The 23899-nt window shown below is 41.8% G+C and overlaps 2 protein-coding genes across 2 annotated transcripts in view; one reads left to right on the top strand and one right to left on the bottom strand.

Moving 5' to 3' along the window:
• Window positions 1–23899, top strand: part of LOC115762297 (zwei Ig domain protein zig-8) — a 72682-nt gene that overhangs the window by 35440 nt on the left and 13343 nt on the right. The window contains exons 2-4 of the mRNA XM_030704462.1: window positions 11013–11182; window positions 21666–21743; window positions 21810–21942. Coding sequence (XP_030560322.1) covers window positions 11013–11182; window positions 21666–21743; window positions 21810–21942 — 381 coding nt within the window. The remainder of the gene's footprint in view (window positions 1–11012; window positions 11183–21665; window positions 21744–21809; window positions 21943–23899) is intronic.
• Window positions 12866–15934, bottom strand: LOC115762296 (E3 ubiquitin-protein ligase MARCH4). Its single transcript, XM_030704461.1, has 6 exons — window positions 15671–15934; window positions 15066–15612; window positions 14198–14332; window positions 13731–13950; window positions 13591–13652; window positions 12866–13535 (listed from the first exon to the last, which is right to left on the bottom strand). Exons 1-6 carry the CDS (start codon window positions 15687–15689, stop codon window positions 13043–13045), a joined length of 1476 nt encoding a protein of 491 aa, XP_030560321.1. The 5' UTR covers window positions 15690–15934; the 3' UTR covers window positions 12866–13042.

Raw genomic sequence — 23899 nt, 5'->3', positions numbered from 1 at the left:
AATCGTGGCCATAAAAGCGACGCCCGAAAGTCTGCAGCAGTTTTTTGTTTTGTTCCCATGTAGCGCGCTTTGTCGCATGCTTTAACTTTTTGGCTTGTCATGTGTGTGTATTGGGCTGTGTGTGTGTGTGTGTGTGTAAGTGGCGCGCTCATGTAACTGTAACTGTGACCCAACGACTCGCTTTGTTTTCGCTCTCTGTGTCTGTTTGTGTGCGCGGCCAAAGTTCAATGTCTGTTTGGCAATTTGAGCCGCCCCGCTTAGAGTGTTGCCAGCGGAACAATAGAGATGCCGGAAACAATACAATAGGGCAACACCACACCCCCTCCCCGCCCCTACACCAGAGCCGGGCCCGCCCCAACAGTTTTGTACATTTTTCAGTCAAAAGCTGAAATAAAATACGACAAATGTAGTTGAAGAACGCCCCAGCCATCGACTATATATCGACTTTTGACAACTTGTCTTTTGTGCATGTCATTTTTTTTTATATTCCTGTTTTTTCTTTTTTCTTTTTGTGCTATTGCCGTGCCTTGAATAGCCCGCACATCCTTTGAACTTGCTGTAGCCAATGGCCATATAACTAGTCCAGCTCGAAGGCCTTCACACATCTGCAAGTGCTCTGGGCTTGCCTTGAGAATTATGCATTTCGCAGCGGTGCAACTGTCGAGCTCGGCTCAATTGCAGCCAAATGCTGGACACAGCAGCTGAAATGCAATTAGCGCACAATTAGCCGCAGTGTTACATGCCACAACAACAACAATGTGGTGCAGTAGTTGGTCGGCTGCTGTGGCTAATACACATTGATGGCACAACATTTCAACCAAATTAGGTTGTCCAACTCAAGTTGTGTGCGCCGTACACTGCGCGAAATGCCGACGACTGTTTTAAATAGACTATCCAATATGGAATCTCTTTAAAATATTCGAATTAAATATACATATATGCCATACAGGCGACATACTTGATTTAGTTTAGTTTTGTCACATTCTATTTTTTGCGTGTAGCGCAAAATTAATCATCAGTACAACTGAATTGGCGTTTTAACATGATGTCGCTGTCAAACGCAAAAGCATCAATAATCACAAATACATGCACTTGGGGACAGCTTCAAGAGTTCTAGCAGAGCCAGAGTAGGAAGTAGGAGCAGGGTGGGAAAAAAACGTACAGAATATAGCATGATTTAACATTAGTTAATATTTCAAGCTAAAAAGGTAACCTAAACATGAGTGAAGGAATGATAAATCCATGTTTTTAACTAGACGAGAAGAAATTACCCGCATGAAATGAATAGTATTGCAAATATAGAATAAATATATATATATATATACGGCATACGACTGCAGCAAATACAAGAATCCAATGTTTTTGGCTAATTAGAACCAGTGACTTTTGTTTTTGTTGTCACGTTTCCATTACACACTTGTATGGCTGCTGTTGTGGATGTTTTTCATACATATTTTGACAAAAGCTTTTCACCATATTGAAGCTAAATATTCGTAAGCCCCCCCAAGCCCTACGACTGAGACAAAACGACATACACCTACACTAGCCTGGGATTCAAGCCCGCATCCTCGTTGTTTAGTTGCTTAAAAGAAGATCGAGGTGAAATCATCTTGAGGACAACAACTTGAAATCCCACTTTCATGAGCAGAAATCAACTCGAGAACAATAACTAGAAATTCCACTTTTATTTTTCATTTCAACATTCGAGATTCATTTCAACGCATTTTTCACAATTAAAGTTAGATTAATTTCAGTCATCATAACCCAGTTGTTGCTACCAAAGTTAATTTCACTCTCCCTCTCACACTCATAAAGTCCAATTAGTTTCTTGCATTGTATCCCAGTTTGTTTCTCCAAGCTCTAATTTAATTGTCCGGTGCCTTGTTAGCTAATAAATTAGCACAGATTTATGATTAGCAAATTGTGAGAACTGTCAAAAGAATATGCAGCACGTGCAAACCGCATACACATATTTTCTCTGTGCTGATTTAAAGCACATTTATCAAGCGAATCTCGCTTTGCTCTGCACGTTATGCATACGCCGTGTCGAACCGCTCGCACGCACGTCTGTCCGGGTTTCTTAGTCCGGGCATAATTTATGGCTTGGCAAACGTCTGCGCCGTAAATTAATTGTCGCGCCTAAGTGCGTCGAGCAGTTGCCAGAAGAAGAAGTTTTCGGGACACAAAAGTATCGACTAAATCGAGTCAATTCAAATAGAAAATTGCCAGCTCAGGCTGTTGACTTCGTCGTGCGAGGGGAGGCAGGGGTTTGTGAAGGGTCGCGGGGGCGGGTGGAATGAAAAATTGCTAAACATACGAGCAGGCAATTGGCAACAATTTGTCTATAATTGAGTGCAGGCATGCATATATATACAATATATATATATATATATATATATATACGTATATTGCTTATACGCAGCGTGCACATTACGTATACGCAATATTTGGGAGCAATTTGCAGCGCTTCGAAACTGAAATTAAATGCAATTATATTTAAGTGCTCTCTGCGTGCAGTTAACCAAAAAAAAAGTAAGAGGTTCTAGTCGGGAGCTCCCGACTAGGGGATACCCTGAACCCCCTTCTTCCAACATCAAATGCATATATATATTCTATTTTAGAAGCTATATGTCAAGTTTGGTGACCCAAAAAACAGGATATCGATATCGATTTTTATCGATTGCTTGGAAACGGAGTAAGTTATTGATTATGGGAAACAAATTCGATCTGCGCGGGAACTAGGAGCATCTACATCTAAAATTTCAAGTCTCTAGCTCGTATAGGTTCTGAGATCCTTGCGTTCATACATACGGACGGACGGACGGACAGACGGACATGGCTAGATCGACTCGGCTATTGATGCTGATCAAGAATATATATACTTTATGGGGTCGGAGATGCTTCCTTCTGCCTGTTACATACATTTGGATTTTGCACCCTTATACCCATTTTTATTGGGTTCAGGGTATAAAAAGAACTGCAAAATAAATAGCTGTAAGCGCACACTTTAAAAAGTTTAAGGCCAGTTTTAAGTTCCAGTTAAATCTTGGTCGAAGAAACGAACTCTTTGAGCAAACAACAAATGTAAACTGCGTAAAAGAGGATTTCGACAAACGATGCATGTCTGTATTTAACTGTAGCAAAATCATTTAGGGTACAAGCACACACGCACATACACACACACACACACACACACACACACACACACACACACATGTTCGCTGCGTTTTGGGGTTAGTTGTGCAAATGCTGCGCTCAGCAAAAATGCCTGGCTGAAATGTTCTCGTAAAGCTGCAAACGCCAGCATTTTACTCAATATAATGCTGTGGAAATGGAGTGTGTGCATGTGTGTAAGTGTGTGCGTGTCTGTGTGTGTATGGCTTTGTCAACACACTCGTCGCGTGGCAACAAAAATTTATTGTAGACGCACGTTAAATAACACCTTTGGGTATTTAATATTGAACAGGTGGGCCAACATGGTTTTGGGGCAAGGTGCGTTTGTTGTCATACTTAATCTGCGTAAATATTGAAATATTTTATTTTTATGCCACAAACAAAAAAAAAATTAGAAGGGGCGAAAGGAATGCTCGCCACTTAAAGCGTTTGTCGTTGATTTCCGATTGATTGAGAATTTCGGATTTGCTGAAAACACATTTTAAACGATCTTGCGAATCTCGACAAGAATTTACGAGGCATATCCGTCAGTTGTCGCCATGGGCGCCATTCAGCAAGCGTTTATCTGATTTCGTTTCCGCTCGCATATTTTTTTGGCGGGGGGCCGTGGCTTGTTCGCGTCGTCATCGCTGTGACATGTGATGCGCATGCAAATGTGGCAGCAGCCGCAAATGCGAGCGAGTATGTGGCCCATATATTATGCGACTGGCAGGCCAGGCCAGGCCAGGCAGGCATGTAGACTGAGCCAGAGATTTAAATGAGAATCGCGCGCTTGTCGCCGCTTCAACTTTGCTTTTTATGCTCATTGGAATGCGGCAACGTCGCGACATGGCAGCTGGCAAACGGAGCCGAAACCGGGGCTAAGCAACTTAGCTGGTCGCTCAAGTGTCAACAGTCACAGTTTTCTCATACATACATTCGATTACCCCGACTAAAAGATACATGTGCGTGACTCATGCGTAGTCCCTCATTTTTTGTTCTTTTATGAGCCGCATTTAAGTATTTAAGCATTCATACGAGGCTGTGCGGTTGCTTAAAATAGAAAAAAACAAAAATGACATAATAAATTCCAAGCGCGACACTAATAACATTAGCTCAATGGCAACTATTGCCCAAAGTCTCTCCAAGCGCTGACACAGAGTCTGAGCCAGACATTGCGCCTCGGGGTATGCTATAAAAATGGCGACGCATCGAAAAAGTTTTACATGCGACAAAAAGACACACACACACACAGATACACACAGCCACTGATACGTAAGTCTCTCCCTCTACGCACTTGAACTTAACGAATGAATTAAGGGCAGCCACAACTTAAGCTGCCGTCTCTCTCTCTCTCGCACACACTCTCCCTCTCTCTCTCGCACACACTCTTATTTAGCCTAATGCATATTTACTGTAAACTAAATGCAGCTCAGCTATAATTCGAACCCGAAAAAAAACTTTGTTTGGCATCCGACTAAGTGCTTGCGTAAACGTTAAGTAAACCGAAGTGCTGACATATTCATCGCTTTTGTTAGCATGCTAACATGCGTGCTGGACTACATACTTCTTCATGGCAACCATGTAATTATCTTGCATCAGTACATACACCTTACGCCTTGTACCTAATTTGCCGTTGCTTATGCTATGTATATTTAATTAACATCAACTATGGCCATTTATAGAACTAAAGCCCTATAAGTTGAGCTGCTTGATTACGTATTTCGGTCTAATTGCTGACATTGAAGTCTAAAAATATAACAAAAAGCCATAAATGTTAACTGCCAGCTGTTAGAACAACAGCAGCCATTAGTTTGTATAAAAGTGCTAGTCAAATATAAGGCATTAACTCAAAGCTAGTCATACACATATTTGCTTGAATTTAACAGAAATTTAAATGGATAACATTCAGTTGAGTTTACCATCAACTTAAATCAAAGCTGAGCTTAGATCAACTTATTTTAGCCTAACATATATTTGGCTAGAATTAGCTGCTTGTTAAATATATAACATTGGGTTAAATGTAACTCAAACTTATCTCAAGGCAAAACCTAATTTTAGTTAACTCATCATTTGCTTCTTTAAGCTTAAAACATATTTGTTTGAATTTAACTGCCAGTTAAATATGTAACATTAGGTTAAAAGTAAGCTCAAACTTTAAACAAAGCCGAGCTTAGCTCTAATTTTAACGTGATTCACTATTTTATTTTGATTTATATATTTGCATTTAACAGCTAGTTAAATAAATACCATCAGCTAAAACGATAGCTTCAAATTAAATCAAAGCTGAGCCTTGAGTTACTTCTTAGGGGTTTACAAATATTTATTGCCTGGCAAATCTCGTTGCCAGCTATCTTTCTTCACACGTTAGCTGATATGTATGCGCCAACCGCCCGCCCCCCTTGCAAGCTGCTTACCCCCCTTGTATACGCCACCTCTGAATTGCTAAGCGGAAACACTTTAGCAACATAATCGATAGTTGAACATATTTAAAAGAGCGCTCAATGCGGCTGCGGCTGAGTGGCAGTGGCAGCAGTCCCCTCTCTACCCCTTGCTCACTCTATTTATCTGCGTCTGCTGCAGTCTAGACAATTTGTGGCAAGTCAACAGGCGCTGCGTCGAGTGCAGCTTGAACAGCAACGGCGTTGCCACTCAATGCGTCAATGTGTTGTCAGGCGCAACTTAACCTTAAGTGCTGGGATCATGGATATATACATACAAATATATATATATAAATATATATATATATATATATATATTGAAGGCGTCTTGGCCGGGAGCTGACTTTAGCTTGAGAGCAAACAAACACAGGCGACTATGCTAACAATAAGCTGATGTGCTAGCCAATACCCTGCATAATGCATATACTATGTACAAATATGCTTCAGCAGCCAGTCAAGTTCGCAAAACTCTGTTGAGTTTCTGGTACAGGGTATATTGCCTGCAAGAGGGGGGCTAACCTTTGGCAAGCGTGATTGATTTTTAAGCGTGTTTAGTTTGCTGCTGATTGATAGCAGCACACGAGCTTTCAAGGCATCGGGCTCCCCCCCTCACATTTGAACTACGCCCCTGGTCGATGTGTTTGCTTTGCCATACGTGATATTTGCTGCTAGTTTACGCGTGTCACACAAACGCGTCTCACTAATCATCCGGTTTGTTTGGCCAACAGAAATGTTTGCCTTCGATTTGCATAAAGCAAAAGCAGCGCAATCCATTTAACGCTCAATTAAAGCGCCTATAAAGAGTATACAAAGCGGATTCCCCCGCAAGGGGCAGAAGGAGTATGAGGAGGAGGAGGACGGCTTTCAATTTGATGTGGTTTTCCATGCGATCTATTATAATATGTGTGCGCACAGCAAATCACATTCCATAAATTTAGCCAATGTGCGTTATGTAAACTCGGTAACATTTTCCACCACATTTCGCTAATTTGGCGAAAAGCTGCTGCCCGCATCAGCCCTATTGGCCATGCATCATGTCAATTTTGGTAGGCAACGTTTTTGATTAAACGCGCTTAAAGCCAAAATCTGACAACAGCAGCTGTTGTTGGCAAATGTCTAAAAAGGGTCGAATAGCTGCGTGCTAGCGAATGCAACAGGCAGTAGGACGAGCTGATCCAGGTCTAGCCAGATTCGACAAAAATTAGACAAACTAAATTCTCTAAGATAGATATTCTTCTCAAGTAAATAACGATAAATATTCTTCTAGCATTTACAGCAGGATTTCTTCTGATATCTTATACCCTTTTCCTTATATCTATTAAAATCGATTTGGAGACATGTCTAAGGGCAAGTTATACAAAACTTGATATGTACATCCTAGTATAGGGTATTCAGAATAAGAAGACTTCACCTTTAGTCAAAATTGAATTAAACCTTGTTTTGAGTGTAAAACGTCGCGCTAGGGTATATACCTCTGTATGCCATACTTAGGCACTTAAAATTTCATAAAGATCGGACTATAAGCACCGAAGTTTATCAGGAAATCATTGCCCATACATAGAAAAGAATATAAGTATGTTCTGTGTGCAGGGTATCCGTTAGTCGTGTATTGCCAAACATTCCTATTTGTTTGTGTGTGCTGATCGATGGCAAAACAACAACAACAACGACAAGTTGTGCTTCGGGTTTTCCGCCAGCCGCATCGTTAATTTGCTCAACATGAGCACGCAGCAAATTTTCTATGCATAAACTTAAAATTAGCACCCAGCAAAGCACACACACACACACGCACACTCACACACACATACACACACACACACACACACACACAGAGAGCTGCTTGCCGCTCTGGTCATAAATTTCGTGCCCGCTGATAAACAATAAATTAAGTTCAGCTTCAGCCGAACAGGACACGTATCCTGGCTGTTTCATGGATTTCCCACGCATTTCCACGCCACGCACGCATACGTGCAAAATTTCCAAAAGCTAATTTCGTTCGGTTTTCGTTGCCCGGCCAGGCTCGGGCTGGGGGCCAGGCGGGGGCCCACTTTGGGCATACGCTTCATGTGCTGCGTTTTGGCCAGAGCACAGCTAGGTGCGTCGGTTTAAATACCCCAAAATGAATGGCTAAAAGAAGGTTATATGCAAGTTGGGTGTGAGAATCGAATGTATTTTGATAATACATTATCAAAAAAAACGAGAGTGCATTTTATATATCTTATAGTATATATATTCATCTGAATTGGATGTCCCTGAACCCTCTTCTTCCAACGTCAAATGCATATAAATTCTATTTTAGAAGCTATATGTCAAGTTTGGTGACTAGCTCTTATTATTTACCAAAATTGTCCAAAAAACAGGACATCGATATAGATTTTTATCGATTGCTTGGAAACGGAGTAAGTTATTGATTATCGGAAACAAACTCGATCTGCGCGGGAACTAGGAGCATCTACATCTAAAATTTCAAAATTTCTCTAGCTCGTATAGGTTCTGAGATCCTTACGTTCATACATACGGACGGACGGACGGACGGATAGACGGACATGGCTAGATCGACTCGGCTATTGATGCTGATCAAGAATATATATACTTTATGGGGTCGGAGATGCTTCCTTCTGCCTGTTACATACATTTGGATTTTGCACAAATACAATATACCCTTATATCCATTTTTAATGGATTCAGGGTATAAAAAGTCTAAATATTGCATAAAACTAACAAGCCAGCTCGACCACTGCAGCGCTGCTTACAGGGTATCTGTGTGCTGTTGTTTAGTTGTCTAGTTGCCTTTCTTTGCCTCGCTGTCAAAACTATTTTCATTTACAGCAACTATTTCAAATTCAGGCTCAAGTTATCTTCTTCGTGTTGTGCCTTTAAGCGATTTTATCTGCGCTACAGCTTTTATCTCATGTATCTTATAGATATACTTAGTGTAACCTCGAGATATCAAACAGCAAATTAAATATGCAAATTTGGTGTTCAGTTCAGTTTTCAGCTCTCAGTTTTGCTGCATATCTCTTGCAGCGTGGAAATTGCTTTTCTTTTCGCCTCTCCCTCTTATTTTTTTTGTCTCGTTTTTCTTTTCGCGTTGTTTTTAGAATTATCTACACTTTGGATACTTTGCATATTGGCTGAGCGTTTGGTGGGGCACGTACAGCAATGTTGCGGGCGCACATTAAATTTAACTTTGTGTTCGAATTTCGCAGTAAATCGTAAAATTTGTCATGCCCCGAAACTCGTCATAGCCATGCCCCCCCACCCATACCCAACGCTTTGCGTGCTTTACGCATGTGGTAAAAGTTTTGCGTATGTTTTGCAGCTGCCTTTTCGCGCGTGTTGGCCAAAAAGTTTTCGCTGTCGATTTTCGTTGCGTGCTTTTGCGGCGCGTGCGGAAAAGGAAATGTGCAACAGCAGCCGGTTTGGGGCCGGGATCGGGGCCGGGGCAAAAAAAAAATCAGTAGCATACTTTTGTGCGCTTTATAAATTTCGACTCTTACGACACGTTTGGCGCCCCGCTCGACAACCCGCCTGCAATTCAGTTCAAAGTTCGATAAACTGGTTGCCTTCCTGTCTGTCTCTGTTCTGCTACTGACTCTGGCTCGTCCTTCTCATAGCTTCTGCCTGCTGCTTGCCTCATTCAATTATTCCAATTCCAGCTGGCTGACTGCGCCGTGTACGCTGATTTCTGCAAAACGCTTTGATGTGCAAAAACTTTGAGACACTGTCTATCCGTCCGCCTGTCTGACTCGTCTGACTCTCTGTGCCTGCCTGGCCGTCTGTCTGTCCTTATCTATATCGCGTATTGATGAACTTATTTTAGCAGTTGGCTAAAACAAGATTCGCTTCTGGTCCGGCCTGGGCGCTTATCTGGCCATGTTCCTTTGCCTGACTTTTGTGCTGTGCCCAAAGTTTCGCTGCAAAAACATAGTTAAGAAGCCAAACTGAGAAGTTTTGCTTCTTTTTTTATTTTGGAGAGCTATTGCCTGGCCATTTGGCTAAGCTGTATTTGCTCTTTTTGATTTCCTGTTATATATAAGCTGCCCCCTACCAAAGCTGCCTGCCCCGCCCGCTACCGCCGTCGTCAATTCAGCGGCAACCATATTAATTTTCAATTAAATCGCGTTTCATATTGCTTCCGTGCTGCGGTTTGTTTGTTAATGCCAAATTAAATCCTAGCCTCGAGCACTAAATGCTCGCCAAAAGGGGAGCTGAACACGCACCGACTCACACACCAAGATTGATCTAGTCGGAAGAGACCGACTAGGAGATACCCTAAAGCCAGTGTACGATTCTTCTTTCCTTTGACAAACGTTTGTATGTGAATGAGTTGTTGATTAACTTGGTCTCTTATAGTCGGATTCTTATGCTTTTGTCAGGGAATTTATATGACATTCAAATGTGTATAAATACCAAAGCTCGAGGCTATATCTCCAATTGTTCTTACAATTTCGACACTAGGGGGAAAAGGTATTAAAAAGCATTAAATATTCGTGATCTTTTAATACTAAACGAGAGTTCATATACCAAAAATAGCGTCTCCAGTTCTTAGAAACTGCCAGATATGCTCAAAAGAAAAGATATCGATGTCGATTTTTATCAATTTCTTGGCAATGGAGCGAGTAAGCGATGTTCTACCTCGAGCCGGATCTTTTCTTAATTTATAACCATCAACGTCCAAATTTAAGAGTATCTAGCTTTTATAGTTTTCTCATCTCCAATGACTTCTTCCGTCTGTTACATACATTTGCACAGAATCATTATACCCCGTTTATCCAATTTAAACAGATGCAGGGTATACCAATAACAACAACAAAATATGGGCTGAGCAAACAGTTAGAGAGAAACAAACATGAGCCGATATAAATAAATTCGCATTTCCAATGAAACGTTAATAATCCATATACAAATCTATATATACAAAAGAGATGCAGGAAATGCTGGGCAAAGCTTCAGTTTGGGTTTCTATATACACACACAGATATATGCACATATATATATGTATATGTAAAGAAGCATACAATATGCTAAAGCAAGAGCAAAAACAAAACGGGGAATATAATTGTTTGTTGAAGATTTTTGTGTTTTTCTGCTGAATTTTTATGAGAATTTTATTACTTTTCAGTTTTTGCGAGTGTTTTGTGCCTTGCCTGGCATAGCGCACCCCTCGCTAACACACATACACAAGCTTACTAACACACACACACACACACACACATACACACACACACATGCGAGACTGTACCACATTGTGGCCTGGCATTGGAAGGCCTTTTACTCGAAACAATACGTATGCACAATGAAAATGAAAATAAATTTCCATTTGGCACAAGTTTTTTTTTTATGCTACAACAATTTCACACTCTCACTGCCCCTTTCTCACACTCACCCCTCTCTCTCTCTCTCACTCTCTTGTAGGCTCGAGCGCTGCGTTGGCCCCGACACCAGCAACAACAACATTAACAACAACAATCTCGCCCTCAAATCTGCTGCCCTATTTCGACTTTGATGTGCCGCGAAACTTGACCGTCACCGTGGGCCAAACGGGCTTCCTGCACTGCCGCGTGGAGCGACTGGGCGATAAGGATGTAAGTATCAAATATAACCATATACACCCAAGAGGGTGGAGTATATTCTAGACATTTGTTAGGGATTGTATGGAAAACGGGTCGCATGCAATCGGGAAAAGTCGCAATGGGCTAAGCATGGGCACATTTAGCACACAGTTTAGGGATCTTCCGTGAAAATAGCAGATCGAACATCTTTCTAAATAAATGTCGATTGTTCCTAAGACAGCTATATAATATTGCGGAACGATCAATGATACCATGATCTCCAGTTGTAATAATATATATCGATATTATGAATTATATTCCAGGGAATACGCTTAAGCTTAAAATAGAATACAAGCATAATGTTGCCAGATGTAGATGCCACATTGATTTAGAGGAAAAACCATGATTAAAAAGCAAAACCAAGGGTAAATCGGTAAAGTGTTGATGGGATGGGAAATCTCTCAAAGATCTTTGAAATTGACTTTAAGTTTCATACAAACGTTTTTTCCACATATGCGAGTTGAACCTCACGACAGTTTTATAAATAGAGTATTATATAGGCGTGCCACGATTTGCAATATCTAATTATAAATCAATTATGAAATATTTGAAAAGCAAAAAAAAAAAAACCAACAAATTCTTGCTGCCAAATTTCTGAAATTCGAGCTGATTTTTATTAATTTTTGTACCCAAGCTCGGAACATGAAACTTCAGAGTTTTGCCTCTTAACTTTTTAATGCAGCAGCATTTTTTACAAAGTATTTTTTCCATGAAAAGCAAGTAAGGGCAGAAAGGAAGAAGCGCATGCCAAGGCACAAAGTGTTGCAATGCAAATCCAAGAAATGGAAATATGAACTGCTTTGGTAACAAAACAATTCCTTGGAGATTTGCGCTTATAAAAGCTGCCGGATTTTTTCCTGCCGGATTTTTTCCTCTTTTTTTTGGTTCCTTTACAGCTAAGTCTTTCTAGGAACTACTTGACTTTGCTTTCAATTTTGCGTTTAGTTGATAACAAAAAAATATGTATGGAGCAGCGGGGATTTGAAGCTATTTAGGCTGGCAAATGCTCAATCATTTGGCTTGACGTGAGGCAGTGATTGCCTGAGCCTGGCCAGCAACATTGATTGAAGGTCGCCATGCTGTTAACCCTTTGCAAAATAGTAGTAGCAGCAGGAGGTAAAGGAGGAGAAGGGGTGGCCTGTAGGCTACTCCTAATATGTCAACATCAGCAGCAGGAGCAGGAGCAAAGCCCACGCAGCGACAGCTTTGGGCGGTCACGAAGGCAAATACGCCCACGAGTGGGACTGGATTTGAAGTGTAGAGGATGGATTTATGCTGGCGCTGTAGATGTATATTAAATGCGCAGGACTCGAACCAAATTACTGCCTGATTACTGGAGCTGCACTCGAAGCGAAAAATGTTGCCCACAGTCAGGTTCAGGCGAAAGGCAAGCGGCGAGCTAACGAGGTTGGGTTGACAACGGGGGGTTGGGCGCTCGAGCTAAGACGAAATGACTAATTTATGAGCCATCAATCACGTGACTGACTATGGCCATCAGGCATTTGCTGCAGGCTCGTCGGCTTTAATTTGCACCAGCGCGTGCCGGAAACGGAAGTTGCGCTGCGTAAAGGAAGCCAAAGCCAAGTGCAGACACGCAGCTTAATCTAAACGCGCAGCAGTGAAGCGAAAATAAAGAAGGGCGCAACAAAGTTTAGCTCGTTTAAGACAAGTTCTCCTGGCGAGTTCATTAAAAGCATTGAAAGTACATTAAATGACAGGCAAAAACATTCCGAGAGCATATACATGTAATATATATATGTATGTATATAAAGCCCAGAGAGCCTTGCCCTTGAGCCCTTAATTACAAACTGTCCACTGGGCATTACAGACTACTTAGTTTCTTGCCTCCGACTGCTGCTCCTTGTCAGACTCGACGACGACGACGCCGAGGCTGGCGTCAGCAGCTGGCGGCACGGCGACATCGCTGCATTTGGAATTGACCATTGGGGATTTGGGATTTGAACTGGTGCTCACCATGGCCAGCTCGATGGCCGTTTCGGTGCTGTTCGAGGCATTCAATGTTGGCGGCATTTCGGTTTTGTTCGTTTCTGTCAGCGGCACCTGCTTATTATCCACAGCAGCAGCAGGCGGAGGAGGGGGAACAGGTCTGGGCAGCGAGGAGGCGCTCGAGGAAGGCGTCAGGAATTGTGGCTGCGAGGAGTGCGCCTGGACATCCAGCTGATCATGATGCGTAAACATGGATGCCGTTGTCGAGGCAGTGTCTATGGTCAGCTGCTGCTGTTGCTGCTGCTGCACGCGATTTGGATTCGGAAAGGGTCGTCGATTTTCCAAAATGAGCTTAATATCGCGCGCCGATTGCCACCAGCTGGGAGGGAGGGTTGGTGTATAGGAATTGGAAACCAAATGCAAATACTGCTTACCGATACCAGGGCGTTAGCTGCGACTTGATCAGCATATAGATATTGGCAAAGTAAACAGTAATCTGTGGGTTGAAAGGGGGCTTCTTCATATAAGACAGAGAGAAGAGAGGACAGAGAGGTAGCTGCCACTCGATACACACCGTCATAAACAAGAAGAACAACATCCAGGACTTGGTCCACAATTTGCTCAGTCCCCAGGATTGCGTGTGCATCGCATAATACTGTATGCCCACCAGCAAGGTGCCAATTATGCCAAATGCGACCAGTGTCAGCAGCGAGAACATTTGGCAATCCTCCTGCAGGGCGCGCCGGCTCATGGCGCGCGAGTACCACAAACGCAGCGATTGCAGGCAGGTGTAGCTAATGAAGAGAGGGTCAGGTATGAGGGGGTTAAAACTGAACAAGGGCTGCGCAAATGTGGAGCAATTAGTTAGCTCAAAGCTTTCAGTGATTAAAAAAGTGCCAAAGCCTAAGCCCCGACTTCGGCTGATGAAGAGTGTCGACTGTCGAGTTTGCCACACACTTTGAACTGTTGCCACTTGGCTTGCCCCAAGCCCTCCCCACCAGCCCTTCCCGCGAACCGTTGCACGGCTTTTATTGCACTTACCGCAGCGTCTGTTCCGTGTTATAATGAAACTGGCACAGCTCACAGATTGTGCAGCGCGAGGTACTAATCCAGCGCTCCAGGCAATGTACGTGCACATATGTCAGCGAGCCCTTGCACAAGCACGGCGACACGAGTCTGCAAAGAGAACCAAAAAGGGGGGGGGGGTTAATAGGGGGTTGTGTGTTAACAACAATAGCGGGACTTAAATGTGCGGACAGACGGGCAAACAGTTCAACAAGCATCCGGTGCAAACAGCCTGACACTTCCATATATATGCTAAATACATATGTTGCGCCTCCGGCTGCATTTTAATAATTTATATAAATAATAATATTTGCGAGTTAAACTACAGATAAATCAGCATATATATATATATATATATATATATATATATATATATATATGTACTTATGTAATTGTTATGGCAAAGTCCATTACGCTAATTTTATTAAAATGTCATGCAATTAATTTTTGCATTTTGCGGTCGCACGCACAATGTTTATTGTCATGCAGTCTGATACCCTGTAACCGCAGCGATGCAGGGAGTATATGCATTTCTGTATCATAGCATGAATTTAGCATAAGCTTAACAGGGTATATGTAGGATATTATAGGTTTTATAGGAATATCGTGGCGGATAGTTACTTTATATACAATACTGTCAGTTTTCCTCAAGAAGATTCTCGGAATTCGAAAATCTTCGAAATTTATACAAAAGAATGTTCAACTAAGAAATCATGTGCCTTTTACAGGGCATTGCCTAGTCGTTTATACCTCAACAATAGCTCTGCCGTGTATTATAATTTAAACGGCATAGATGTGTGTTTATAGATAGTTATATGTGTGGGGGATTTATTATCGTACTCACTGTTCGGGATTATCGGCATTGTGGCAAATGCGACAGACGAGCGAGCCAATCGATGGCATCGAATCGCTGGAATTGGTCGCCTCGCAGTCCAGGTTGAGATTGTTGCACTGGGTGCCGCTGTCCGCGCAGCGACGCAGCATCGGAATGGCCGGATCGCTGCCAGCTGCCATTATGGTGGCACACGACGAGATGTTGGCCGCGGCCAGGGCTGCCTCGGTGCTGGCCAGCGGCTGGGTATAGTTGTCGATGCTTTGCGAAAGTATCTGGAACTGGACATTCGGTTTAAGGCCCAGCGTTATGGAGCAGCCGGCCTGATCGGCTGCCTCGACATGATTGACTGCATCACGCTCGGCATGCTTTGCATTTGTGTTGCTGTTGTTGGCCTGCAGCGGCACTTGGGGCTCCATCGAGCTGATGCATGTCTCGACAATGATCATGGAGGGTGGCGTATCGTCGGCGCTGCTGTTCGAGACAAGCTCATCGATGTCCAGCTGTAAATTGGTGTCCGGCTTCAATGAATCCGGCTCGACCTGGCCGCCAGTGGCATCTGTAGAAGGTGCAAATAGAAGCAGGTTTTATGTATAGTAAAATGATCTAGAGCAGACCGAATCGCTCGCTGTCCATTGTGAGCTGCTTGGCTATGATTCCCTATGATAATCCGATATGCAAATACAATTATATTCAAAGGCGAGGCTCTCCTTTTTCTCTCTCTCTCTCTCACACACACTCTTTCTCTATCTTTAGCTTGCGCTTCTGTTGATACTTGTGGTATATATTAACCAAAATTTTAAAACATTCCGCTTGTATAAAAACTCTGATCGATTATTGTGTTCTTATGTGCTACAACATTCAAAAGCGCCTAGCTACTAACTCAGCGACTGCTTGATTCTAACTGAGAAAATTGTATATAAATGGGATATATGTATATATTTGTATATGTATGATTGCCTGATCTTTTCTTGTCCTACGCCTATGCAGTTTTCACCAATTTGCCAGGTTTCACCTTTTTTCCACCCATATTTCACCTGGCAGCGTGGAATCCGACTATCGACGTGTTGCAAAATGCCATTTAGATACGTTGGCCTGTCTTAGTGTTGGAAAATTCCCATCGTCAGTTTGTACCCCCACAACACTCTTTAATTGCGCAGCTTTTGGTACAGCAATTAGTTAGTTTGTTAGTTAGAACAGATAAAAAGAGAGCACAATGGAAAAAACAAACATTAATTGTAATTGACAGAGTGGAACCGCGCGCTGTCACCCACAGCTACTGCCCATAAACTCAAATTGAAAGTGTAACAGTTACGGCAAATAACTTTGTCGCCGCTTCGCTTTCATCCCAAAAACACCCTGCAACCGGCACCCTACTCCACCCACCGTACACTGTTATTTCTAGCCCGGACTATGCACTCCAAGTTGTCGGCTCTGCTCTGCTCTCGTGTAATTTATGCCTGCGCTGTTAGTTCGTTAGGCTTCTCTGCAGCTGTGTGTGCCTGGGTGTGTGGGTGTGTCGGTGTAAGAGTATCTACCCTCTGTGTGTGTCATTACCATACCGAGCTGCTGCTTCGAATTTTACTCCCTTTTTTGCCGTGTGCGTCAGCTTGTTGTTTTTTTGCTCTCTCACTCGAGTTTTCTTTTTTTTTTTTCGGCGCCGGAAGCTGTTCGAATCCGCTTGTTCAACTTGACTTCACAGGATTCACTGCGTGCGCCGTTGATTTATTACGGCGGGCGCAAAGCCAACGCAAAACATTCTCATAAGCGTGTTCCGTTCAGCATCAACAACATGAGAGGCACCCGCAATTTGGTCATGTAACAACAACTACAACAAAAAAACACGATGAAAAAAGATACTAGCGTACAACAAGCACAAATTGAAGCCTTTTAAGTTGCCGAAGTTTAAATACCCTTGCAAAGTTGGAGGAATCAATATCCTCCTAGACATGGCTTGGATATGCTTCGATAGCAAAGCTTTACTGTCGCCCAATTGTTCCTGAAGGAGTCATATAATATTTTAGATCGATTTGAGATCGTTTTGCAGAACTTGGTATATATCTTGGAAAATAGAAAAGTTCTCCATGCAATAAAGTCAGATCTCGATCCTTTCTTTGGTTCTTTGGGGGTTAAATTCAAGATATCGCAGTCTCTTCAAAAGCAAAAATGAAACTGTATTTTCAACCGATTGTTCCCTTGGTAGCTTTATTTCAGTTGATTACCAGGAACAGAACGCAGACCTATTACAGACTTGGATCTATAGGATCCTACATGTTGATCAAGCATATACACATGAACTTCTTAGAGTCGTCGGCCTTGCCAAAAAGTTAAAATGCCCGCTGGCAAGTGTATGAAAAAAGGCCATTTCAATATCTATATCAAAGCGAAAAGTTTAGCCAGCGAACCCTTTTTAATGCCATGGCCGTTCGCTTGTTTCTGACGCGTTGTCCCAAAAATCGGTTAACAACTTTGTTTACAAACAGTTCGAAGAGTGGAGAAAAGTCAGAAAAGTGGAACATGAAAAGTGGAAAGTGAAAAGTTGAGATTTTTATTCACGCTGCGCATAATTTACTTTGTCCAGCGATTGTCTGCTGCACACACAGACTGAGAATGCACTCAAATGATCAGATGATGACCATTTCATTTGGTTGTAGACAAAGTTCATTAGTTTTTCCATTTTGGGCCAGGCAATTTGTAAATAGGAAAACAAAGCGGCAAACAGTGTGCACAATTTTCTTGGCTTTTACAATTTTAATGAAATTTTCACACCATTTCCGGCTGGGACAAAGCCAGCGAGAGAGTTGCCACACACACACACACACACATACAGACAACAACTGCAACTGTGTAGCAGCTCTCAATTTGGCCGAGAGCTTCCCAAAGTCCAAAGTCTAAAGTCTGTGCCTTGTTTAGAGACGCAGAAAATGCGTCAGCAAAGTTTTTAATGTATTTTCGCCAAGTTTGCACGCACACACACACACACACACACAGACACCGAGAAAACTTCCTTCATTTGGCAATGTTATAAAATGACAAAAACAAAAAAAAAAAAAACAGGCAGCAGTAGTTGAGCTGGCCAAAAAACTGGAACAGGCCAACAGGCAAAAGTTTTGCCCAAGCCAAGCAGCACACAAAGTGTTAAATAATATAAAACTATGCTTGTGGTATTTATTTAAACCTAAAGACATTACGAAAATTATACCCCGAGCACAAAGTTTACCAGTCGACAGTCACGCCCCTCCCCTACCCACCTGCAGAAGCCCCACCAACCAGTTGCTGACACTCTGGGGACACGACTCGGCGGGCAATACGGGATCTGGTTGTAGTTGTAGCCTGTCTGCAACCTGTGGCAAGCTTTGCAAATCCCTCAGCAACGGTGAATTGAACTAACTGCTGTCCAAATATACAAACAAAATATACATAGATATATACATATCAGTTATATACATACATATATATATACATATACCTTTATAGTGCACCTGGCTAAAAAGCTTTGGCCCCAAAGTTGAGAAACTTTCCACTTTTGCTTTTGGATTTTGCTTGGAAATTAAATATTAACGGATTTGGTTACAAAAAAAAATATCGTAGTTCGTGATTACAAAACTAAGTAAGTGGCTTCAGAAACTGATGACTTAAGCGTTTGACATTAGGTTGCCCTTAGCTGTGTATTTTGTAACAAAATAAAGAAAGAAATATATAGTAGCTATTATGATTGCTCGGCTAAATGAAAACAAATGAACTAACTGAGCATATTGTCTATTGTAAATCCTTTTTCCCTTGCAAATCACTTTTCTGCAGCTCTGTTAATCTACTCGAATGGACAAATTCTCTTTGCTATCGTCTCCTTCTCTCAGATTAGAAACAAAACTATATAATATGTTATGCACTATATCATTTTCATCAGCGAGAAGCAACATATATTTATATTTGCAATATTTTGATCGATACTTTTCTTCTATTTTTATAATATCGATAAGTATCGATTATGAGACTTGGGGTTTTCAAGCATAACTCGAGGATTATACGAGCTAGAGACACCCAATCTGATATTTAGATTGTTGCATAGTATTGGGAATATTTCACAATTTAAATAACTCACAATATTTCGACCAAAAATGGCTAAAAATGCATTTCAGTAGATAAAGCCCAGCGCCTTGGAATAGCCACTCTTTTGTAAGCCATACTGATGCCCTGGAACATCTTATATCTATATCTTATGAGCGAACCATTAACTCCGAAGTTAATCAGGTTTACATTTCGCATAGGGTATATTTATATAAAGCAGGCATCCACTGGGCGTTGGGCTTAGGATATCTCCCAGTCAGGCACGCCCAACTGGCTCCCTTTTATAGATATTACTTAACTATTGGCAATATACAGTCAATCTGTCTGCTGTTATTGCCGCTCTATCTCTCGCTCTCTATTAAAAGACTGACCTCGCGCAGTAAACGGGTTTAGTTTGAAGTCCATTTCGGGGCTTTGCTTGGGCTGACCCCTTTTTTGGCCATGTTCTATGGTCGTATTGTAGGCGTTTTATTTGGAATTCGCAAATGCATTGGCTTATTTGGCGTCCGTGGAATGCAGGACAACAATTCGGAATCGAAGTCAAGTCTATGAGGGAAAGCATAAAATTGGCACATAAAACTTTTACAAGCAAATGAATTTTATTTTTACGTATTACGTGACCGTTGCCATTCGCAGCTTTTCTCCATTTTGATGGCAAGGCTTTTGTTGTTGTTGTTGTTGTTGTTGACTTTAGCGGCAATCGAATGAATTTATTAGAAACGACCCGGATCAGAGAACACTGGCCAGGGCCAATATAAGTAGTAAAGCAAAGGCAGCGATACAAAATGAAAGGATAGCCAGGAATTGTTTATTTACGCTATTTACTTGTACTTGATAGTTCCGTCAGTTCTGTTGGTTCCGTTTTTTATTGGCAAATGCTTCGCACATGCTTCGCTGCCTTTAAGCAAGGACCAAGTCATAAAATCTATTAATGAAGAACTGGCCAAGTTTTGCGTGGCATATTTTACATTTATGTTGACAGCGCAGTTTTAAATACATAAAAGTCTATACCTATATACATATATATATATACGTACTTCTCGACATTACAAAAGTTTTTGGCCAGCGTAATTAAAATTGAGCATCACGACAACAACAACAACAATGGCAGAGTGAAAACAAAACTAAGGTCATTAAATAAATTGGAAACAATGTGCCAAAAGGGCACAAAGGTCGACCAAAATGCCGGAGCACAGAAAAAAAAAAAACAGAAAGAAATCTCAGCGAAACAGAAAACCAGGGCCCCAGCCGAGAGGGTTTTTGGGTGCGGCGACAGAGCGAGGCAATCAAATGAAAATGTAATTCAAGCTCTAATAAAAATTGGCCAAATAGAGGCCAACCAACAATGGGCCTGGCTGGCCGCTCGAACCGTGCTCCACTTCTATCTGCTGCGTAAAAGGCATTTGAAACAATTCGAGAGCCGGCGACAGGACATTCGACTGCAAAATGTCGCCAAGCTTAAAGACTTTGCAATTGTCTGAGTAATTTATGTAGCCGTAGCTATAAAACTGTAGCTTTTAGCATCGATAAGAGCTGCTTTCATTTGAAAATCTTTCTCTCCCTCCCTTTTTTTTATTTGGTTTTTTTTTTGGTTAGCTGTCAACGTTGCGTATGCGCAACCCTTTTCACACACATGAATACGGGGATAATACGCACTTAGGCTTTGGTTTAATGGTTGCTTTCTTTTATACCCTGACAGAAGGTGTTCCATGTTAGATGTGGGAATCGTTCGGTTCGCCTAACTATGTCATGCAGTTGTCAAGGGAATGCTTGATTAAGAGCAACGTTGTTTTTATGAACAACTTTTCTGTGTTTCGCGATAGCTCGACTTAGCTTTACTCCTACGAGCTTCACGTATCTTTGAATATTTCTGTGAATCGTCTCAAATCGGACTATTATATTATTCGATTCAGGTAGATCGAAAAGGCAGAGGAGCTTATGCATTCCGAGCACTTCCAAGCCGTATGTCTAGTGTATTTACTATTCGACTCCTTAATAGATTCTAAATAGTCACAAATTGTGAAACTCTATCATATATTACCAGGAGATCTAATTGGAAATTTGTTTACAAGACTTCCAAATATGTATGGTAATATTTCCCAATTTGCCAATATGTAAAGGGTATTAAATATTCGTTGTTTTCTCGCATTTGCTGGTATTTGTCGTTGATTAAATGCGAGAAACAAAAGCGAAATGCTTAAGATTAACAAAACAGCAGCAAACCAAAAGAAGTACCAAAGTAAACTTTGCGCTTTGTTTGTGTGGCAAGTGGCAACTGTGGCAAGTGTGGCAAGTGTGGCAGTGTGGCAGTGTGGCAGTGTGGCACGAATGCTGGCAACAAGACTGGATACATCGGGCACACAAAGCGCTGTTAAACGCACTTGGGCGAAACTTTTAAGTGCGGAATTTGTAATTTTTAAACTTTTCAACTTTGCAGACACAGAGCACAGAGCTCAAGTGAACAACAAGTCTTTATCTCGCAGCTACTCATTTTCTCTTTCTCACATTCTGCAATTCCATTTCTTCTACTCTTCTTGTTTTCAGGTCTCGTGGATACGCAAACGTGATCTGCATATACTCACCGCCGGCAGCACCACCTACACCTCCGATCAGCGCTTTCAGGTAAGTAACAATTGCCACGCGCCCACCTCCCTTATGTTAATACTTATGAATTGTGGCGTGTTGCAGGTGTTGCGACCCGATAACTCGGCCAATTGGACGCTGCAAATCAAATATCCGCAGCCGCGCGACTCTGGCGTCTACGAGTGCCAAATCAATACGGAACCCAAAATGTCACTCTCATATACATTCAATGTTGTGGGTGAGTATGAATCCGCTAGAATGAGTGGAAACCAGGAATGCTAGCTGAGTGGGGCATAACGTTACGCAGTGCCTCAGCTACTTGGCTAGGCGAAATTAAAGGGCGTCTTGCAAAGACATTTAAGCTAAAGTATTAATTTATTTAAAATATTTTAATTGTTAGAGAACAAAACTAGAAACTGTGGCAAGAAAAGTCGCTGGTTCAATATGAGACAGTTGCAATTCTAAGTAATAGTTCTGCTCTGACAGATATTCTTATTCAAGGCAGAAAACATCTGCGAGCCCATATCGCATGTAAATATCAATAGACGAGCCTGGTTCTCTTTTCTAGTTTTCCAGTTCATCATCAATTCTGGCCTTAAACTAGGCCAGGATCTTGAGGCAAACAGAACATATTACAAGGTCATATTGCAGATATAAATTGCTCAAGTGCCTCGGTTTACATACTGTGCAACAGGTTTAGGAAACATATCGATATTAAAATTCTGTTTTCTGAGCAAATCTTTTGGGTTTCGGGAGCTAGAGTCGAGAAATGTAATGTATACAAGTATATCAAGTATCTTTCACTTTATAGTTATCGCCACTTTTTATGCAAACAGACAATAATTTAAAATGTACTAAATAAACTAATTCATTAGCCAGCTTTATAATACCCATTAGAGTCTACCTGAATAAACATACTTATGCTTTCGGGCGTATATGCATAATAACATAACTAAGCACACAATTTGTACGCTTTGAGCTGAAAACATGTTCAGGCACTTTAGAGTTGTGTCCTTAAAGTATCCCATTGGTAATATTTTGCCGGGCATGTCAGTTTGGGCGACATTAAAGAGCTCAGAATTGAGAGGCTGGGCTGGACCCCAACCAAATATCGACATGTTGTAATGCCAAGCTGCCTGCTAATAGCCAATGCAAAGGCACAAAGAACTTTACCCTTTTGGCAATTATCATAACTCTTTGGGCCAGAAGGCCAACCACATTCAAATAGGCGAAATTCACTTGGGCTAAAAACATTTTGCCAAAAATCCAAAAACCTGCCACAATTTTGGGTGGCATTGCGAAAATTGGTCACAAAACCACTGAAGTGCTTACTTTTATGAGACACTGTGTGTGTGTGTGTGTGTGTGTGTGTGTGTGTGTGTGTAAGTGTGTGTGTCTGTAAGTGTGTGTGTGTGCAAGTGTTGTGGGCTTCAAATATGTATGCCAACACACTGGCAACGGAACAGTTGAAGTTGTGCCTGCTGCTAAGTCTCATGTTTGCCAGCTGCATGCAGCTTTCATGAGCTTAAGGAAGTCATACAATATGCATGCTATATACACACACGTGGCTGTAAGTGTGTGAGTGTAAGTGTATGTGTGTGTGTGTATAGGAGAGTATGGGCTGTGCCAGGCACATAGTCAGTCAGCCGAAGTGCTCCGTGTGATTATAAAATTGCGAACTCGATTATGCACAAATTGCCTTGCTATCAAGTTGTTGTTGTTTCCTTTATACCCTGTACCCTTTGTATAAAAAATATATAAAATATAAAGGTTAATGGGCAAAGAGAAGCACTACACATAATCCTGCATATGCCATCACATGCACGCTTTGTATCTGTAGACTTTTGGCACATTTGAATGGCAGCTTTGAGCCCAGAAGGTCTGCATTGATTGTATTTGTGCATGCGTATTCATAGGCAACACCAAATGTACAGGGTAGCACTTGGCCGTGCAATCTTAGGCATGTTTGCCTTAAAGATTGCCGCCTGAACGCTGTAAGGCTTACGTGTATATTTGCGTCTTCTACACGCATGAGTTTGCTTTGTTTTACTTCGGTCCAAAACGTCTCTAATTAGCTTAAGTTAACACCTGAAAAGGTGTGAGCTCTACTCACACACATACGCACACACACACACACACGCACACATTTTACAGAAGCTGACCCTTTGTTATAGTCAGCAGTTTTTGAGGCTAAT

This window comes from Drosophila novamexicana, unplaced genomic scaffold, assembly GCF_003285875.2.
Source record: "Drosophila novamexicana strain 15010-1031.04,08,12 unplaced genomic scaffold, DnovRS2.1 tig00000564-arrow-pilon, whole genome shotgun sequence".
NCBI classification, from domain to species: Eukaryota; Metazoa; Arthropoda; class Insecta; order Diptera; family Drosophilidae; genus Drosophila; species Drosophila novamexicana.
Note: the sequence above shows the minus strand (reverse complement) of the source record. Positions and strands in the feature narration are given on the sequence as shown.

What these genes read in the sequence shown, in the direction of transcription:
- LOC115762296 (XM_030704461.1), bottom strand. An exon ending in AATGCCGATAATCCCGAACA is followed by an intron (nt 14,333 to 15,065) that starts GTGAGTACGATA and finishes TTCTCTTTGCAG; the next exon opens with ACTCGTGTCGCCGTGCTTGT. An exon ending in AACACGGAACAGACGCTGCG is followed by an intron (nt 13,951 to 14,197) that starts GTAAGTGCAATA and finishes TCTCTTCATTAG; the next exon opens with CTACACCTGCCTGCAATCGC.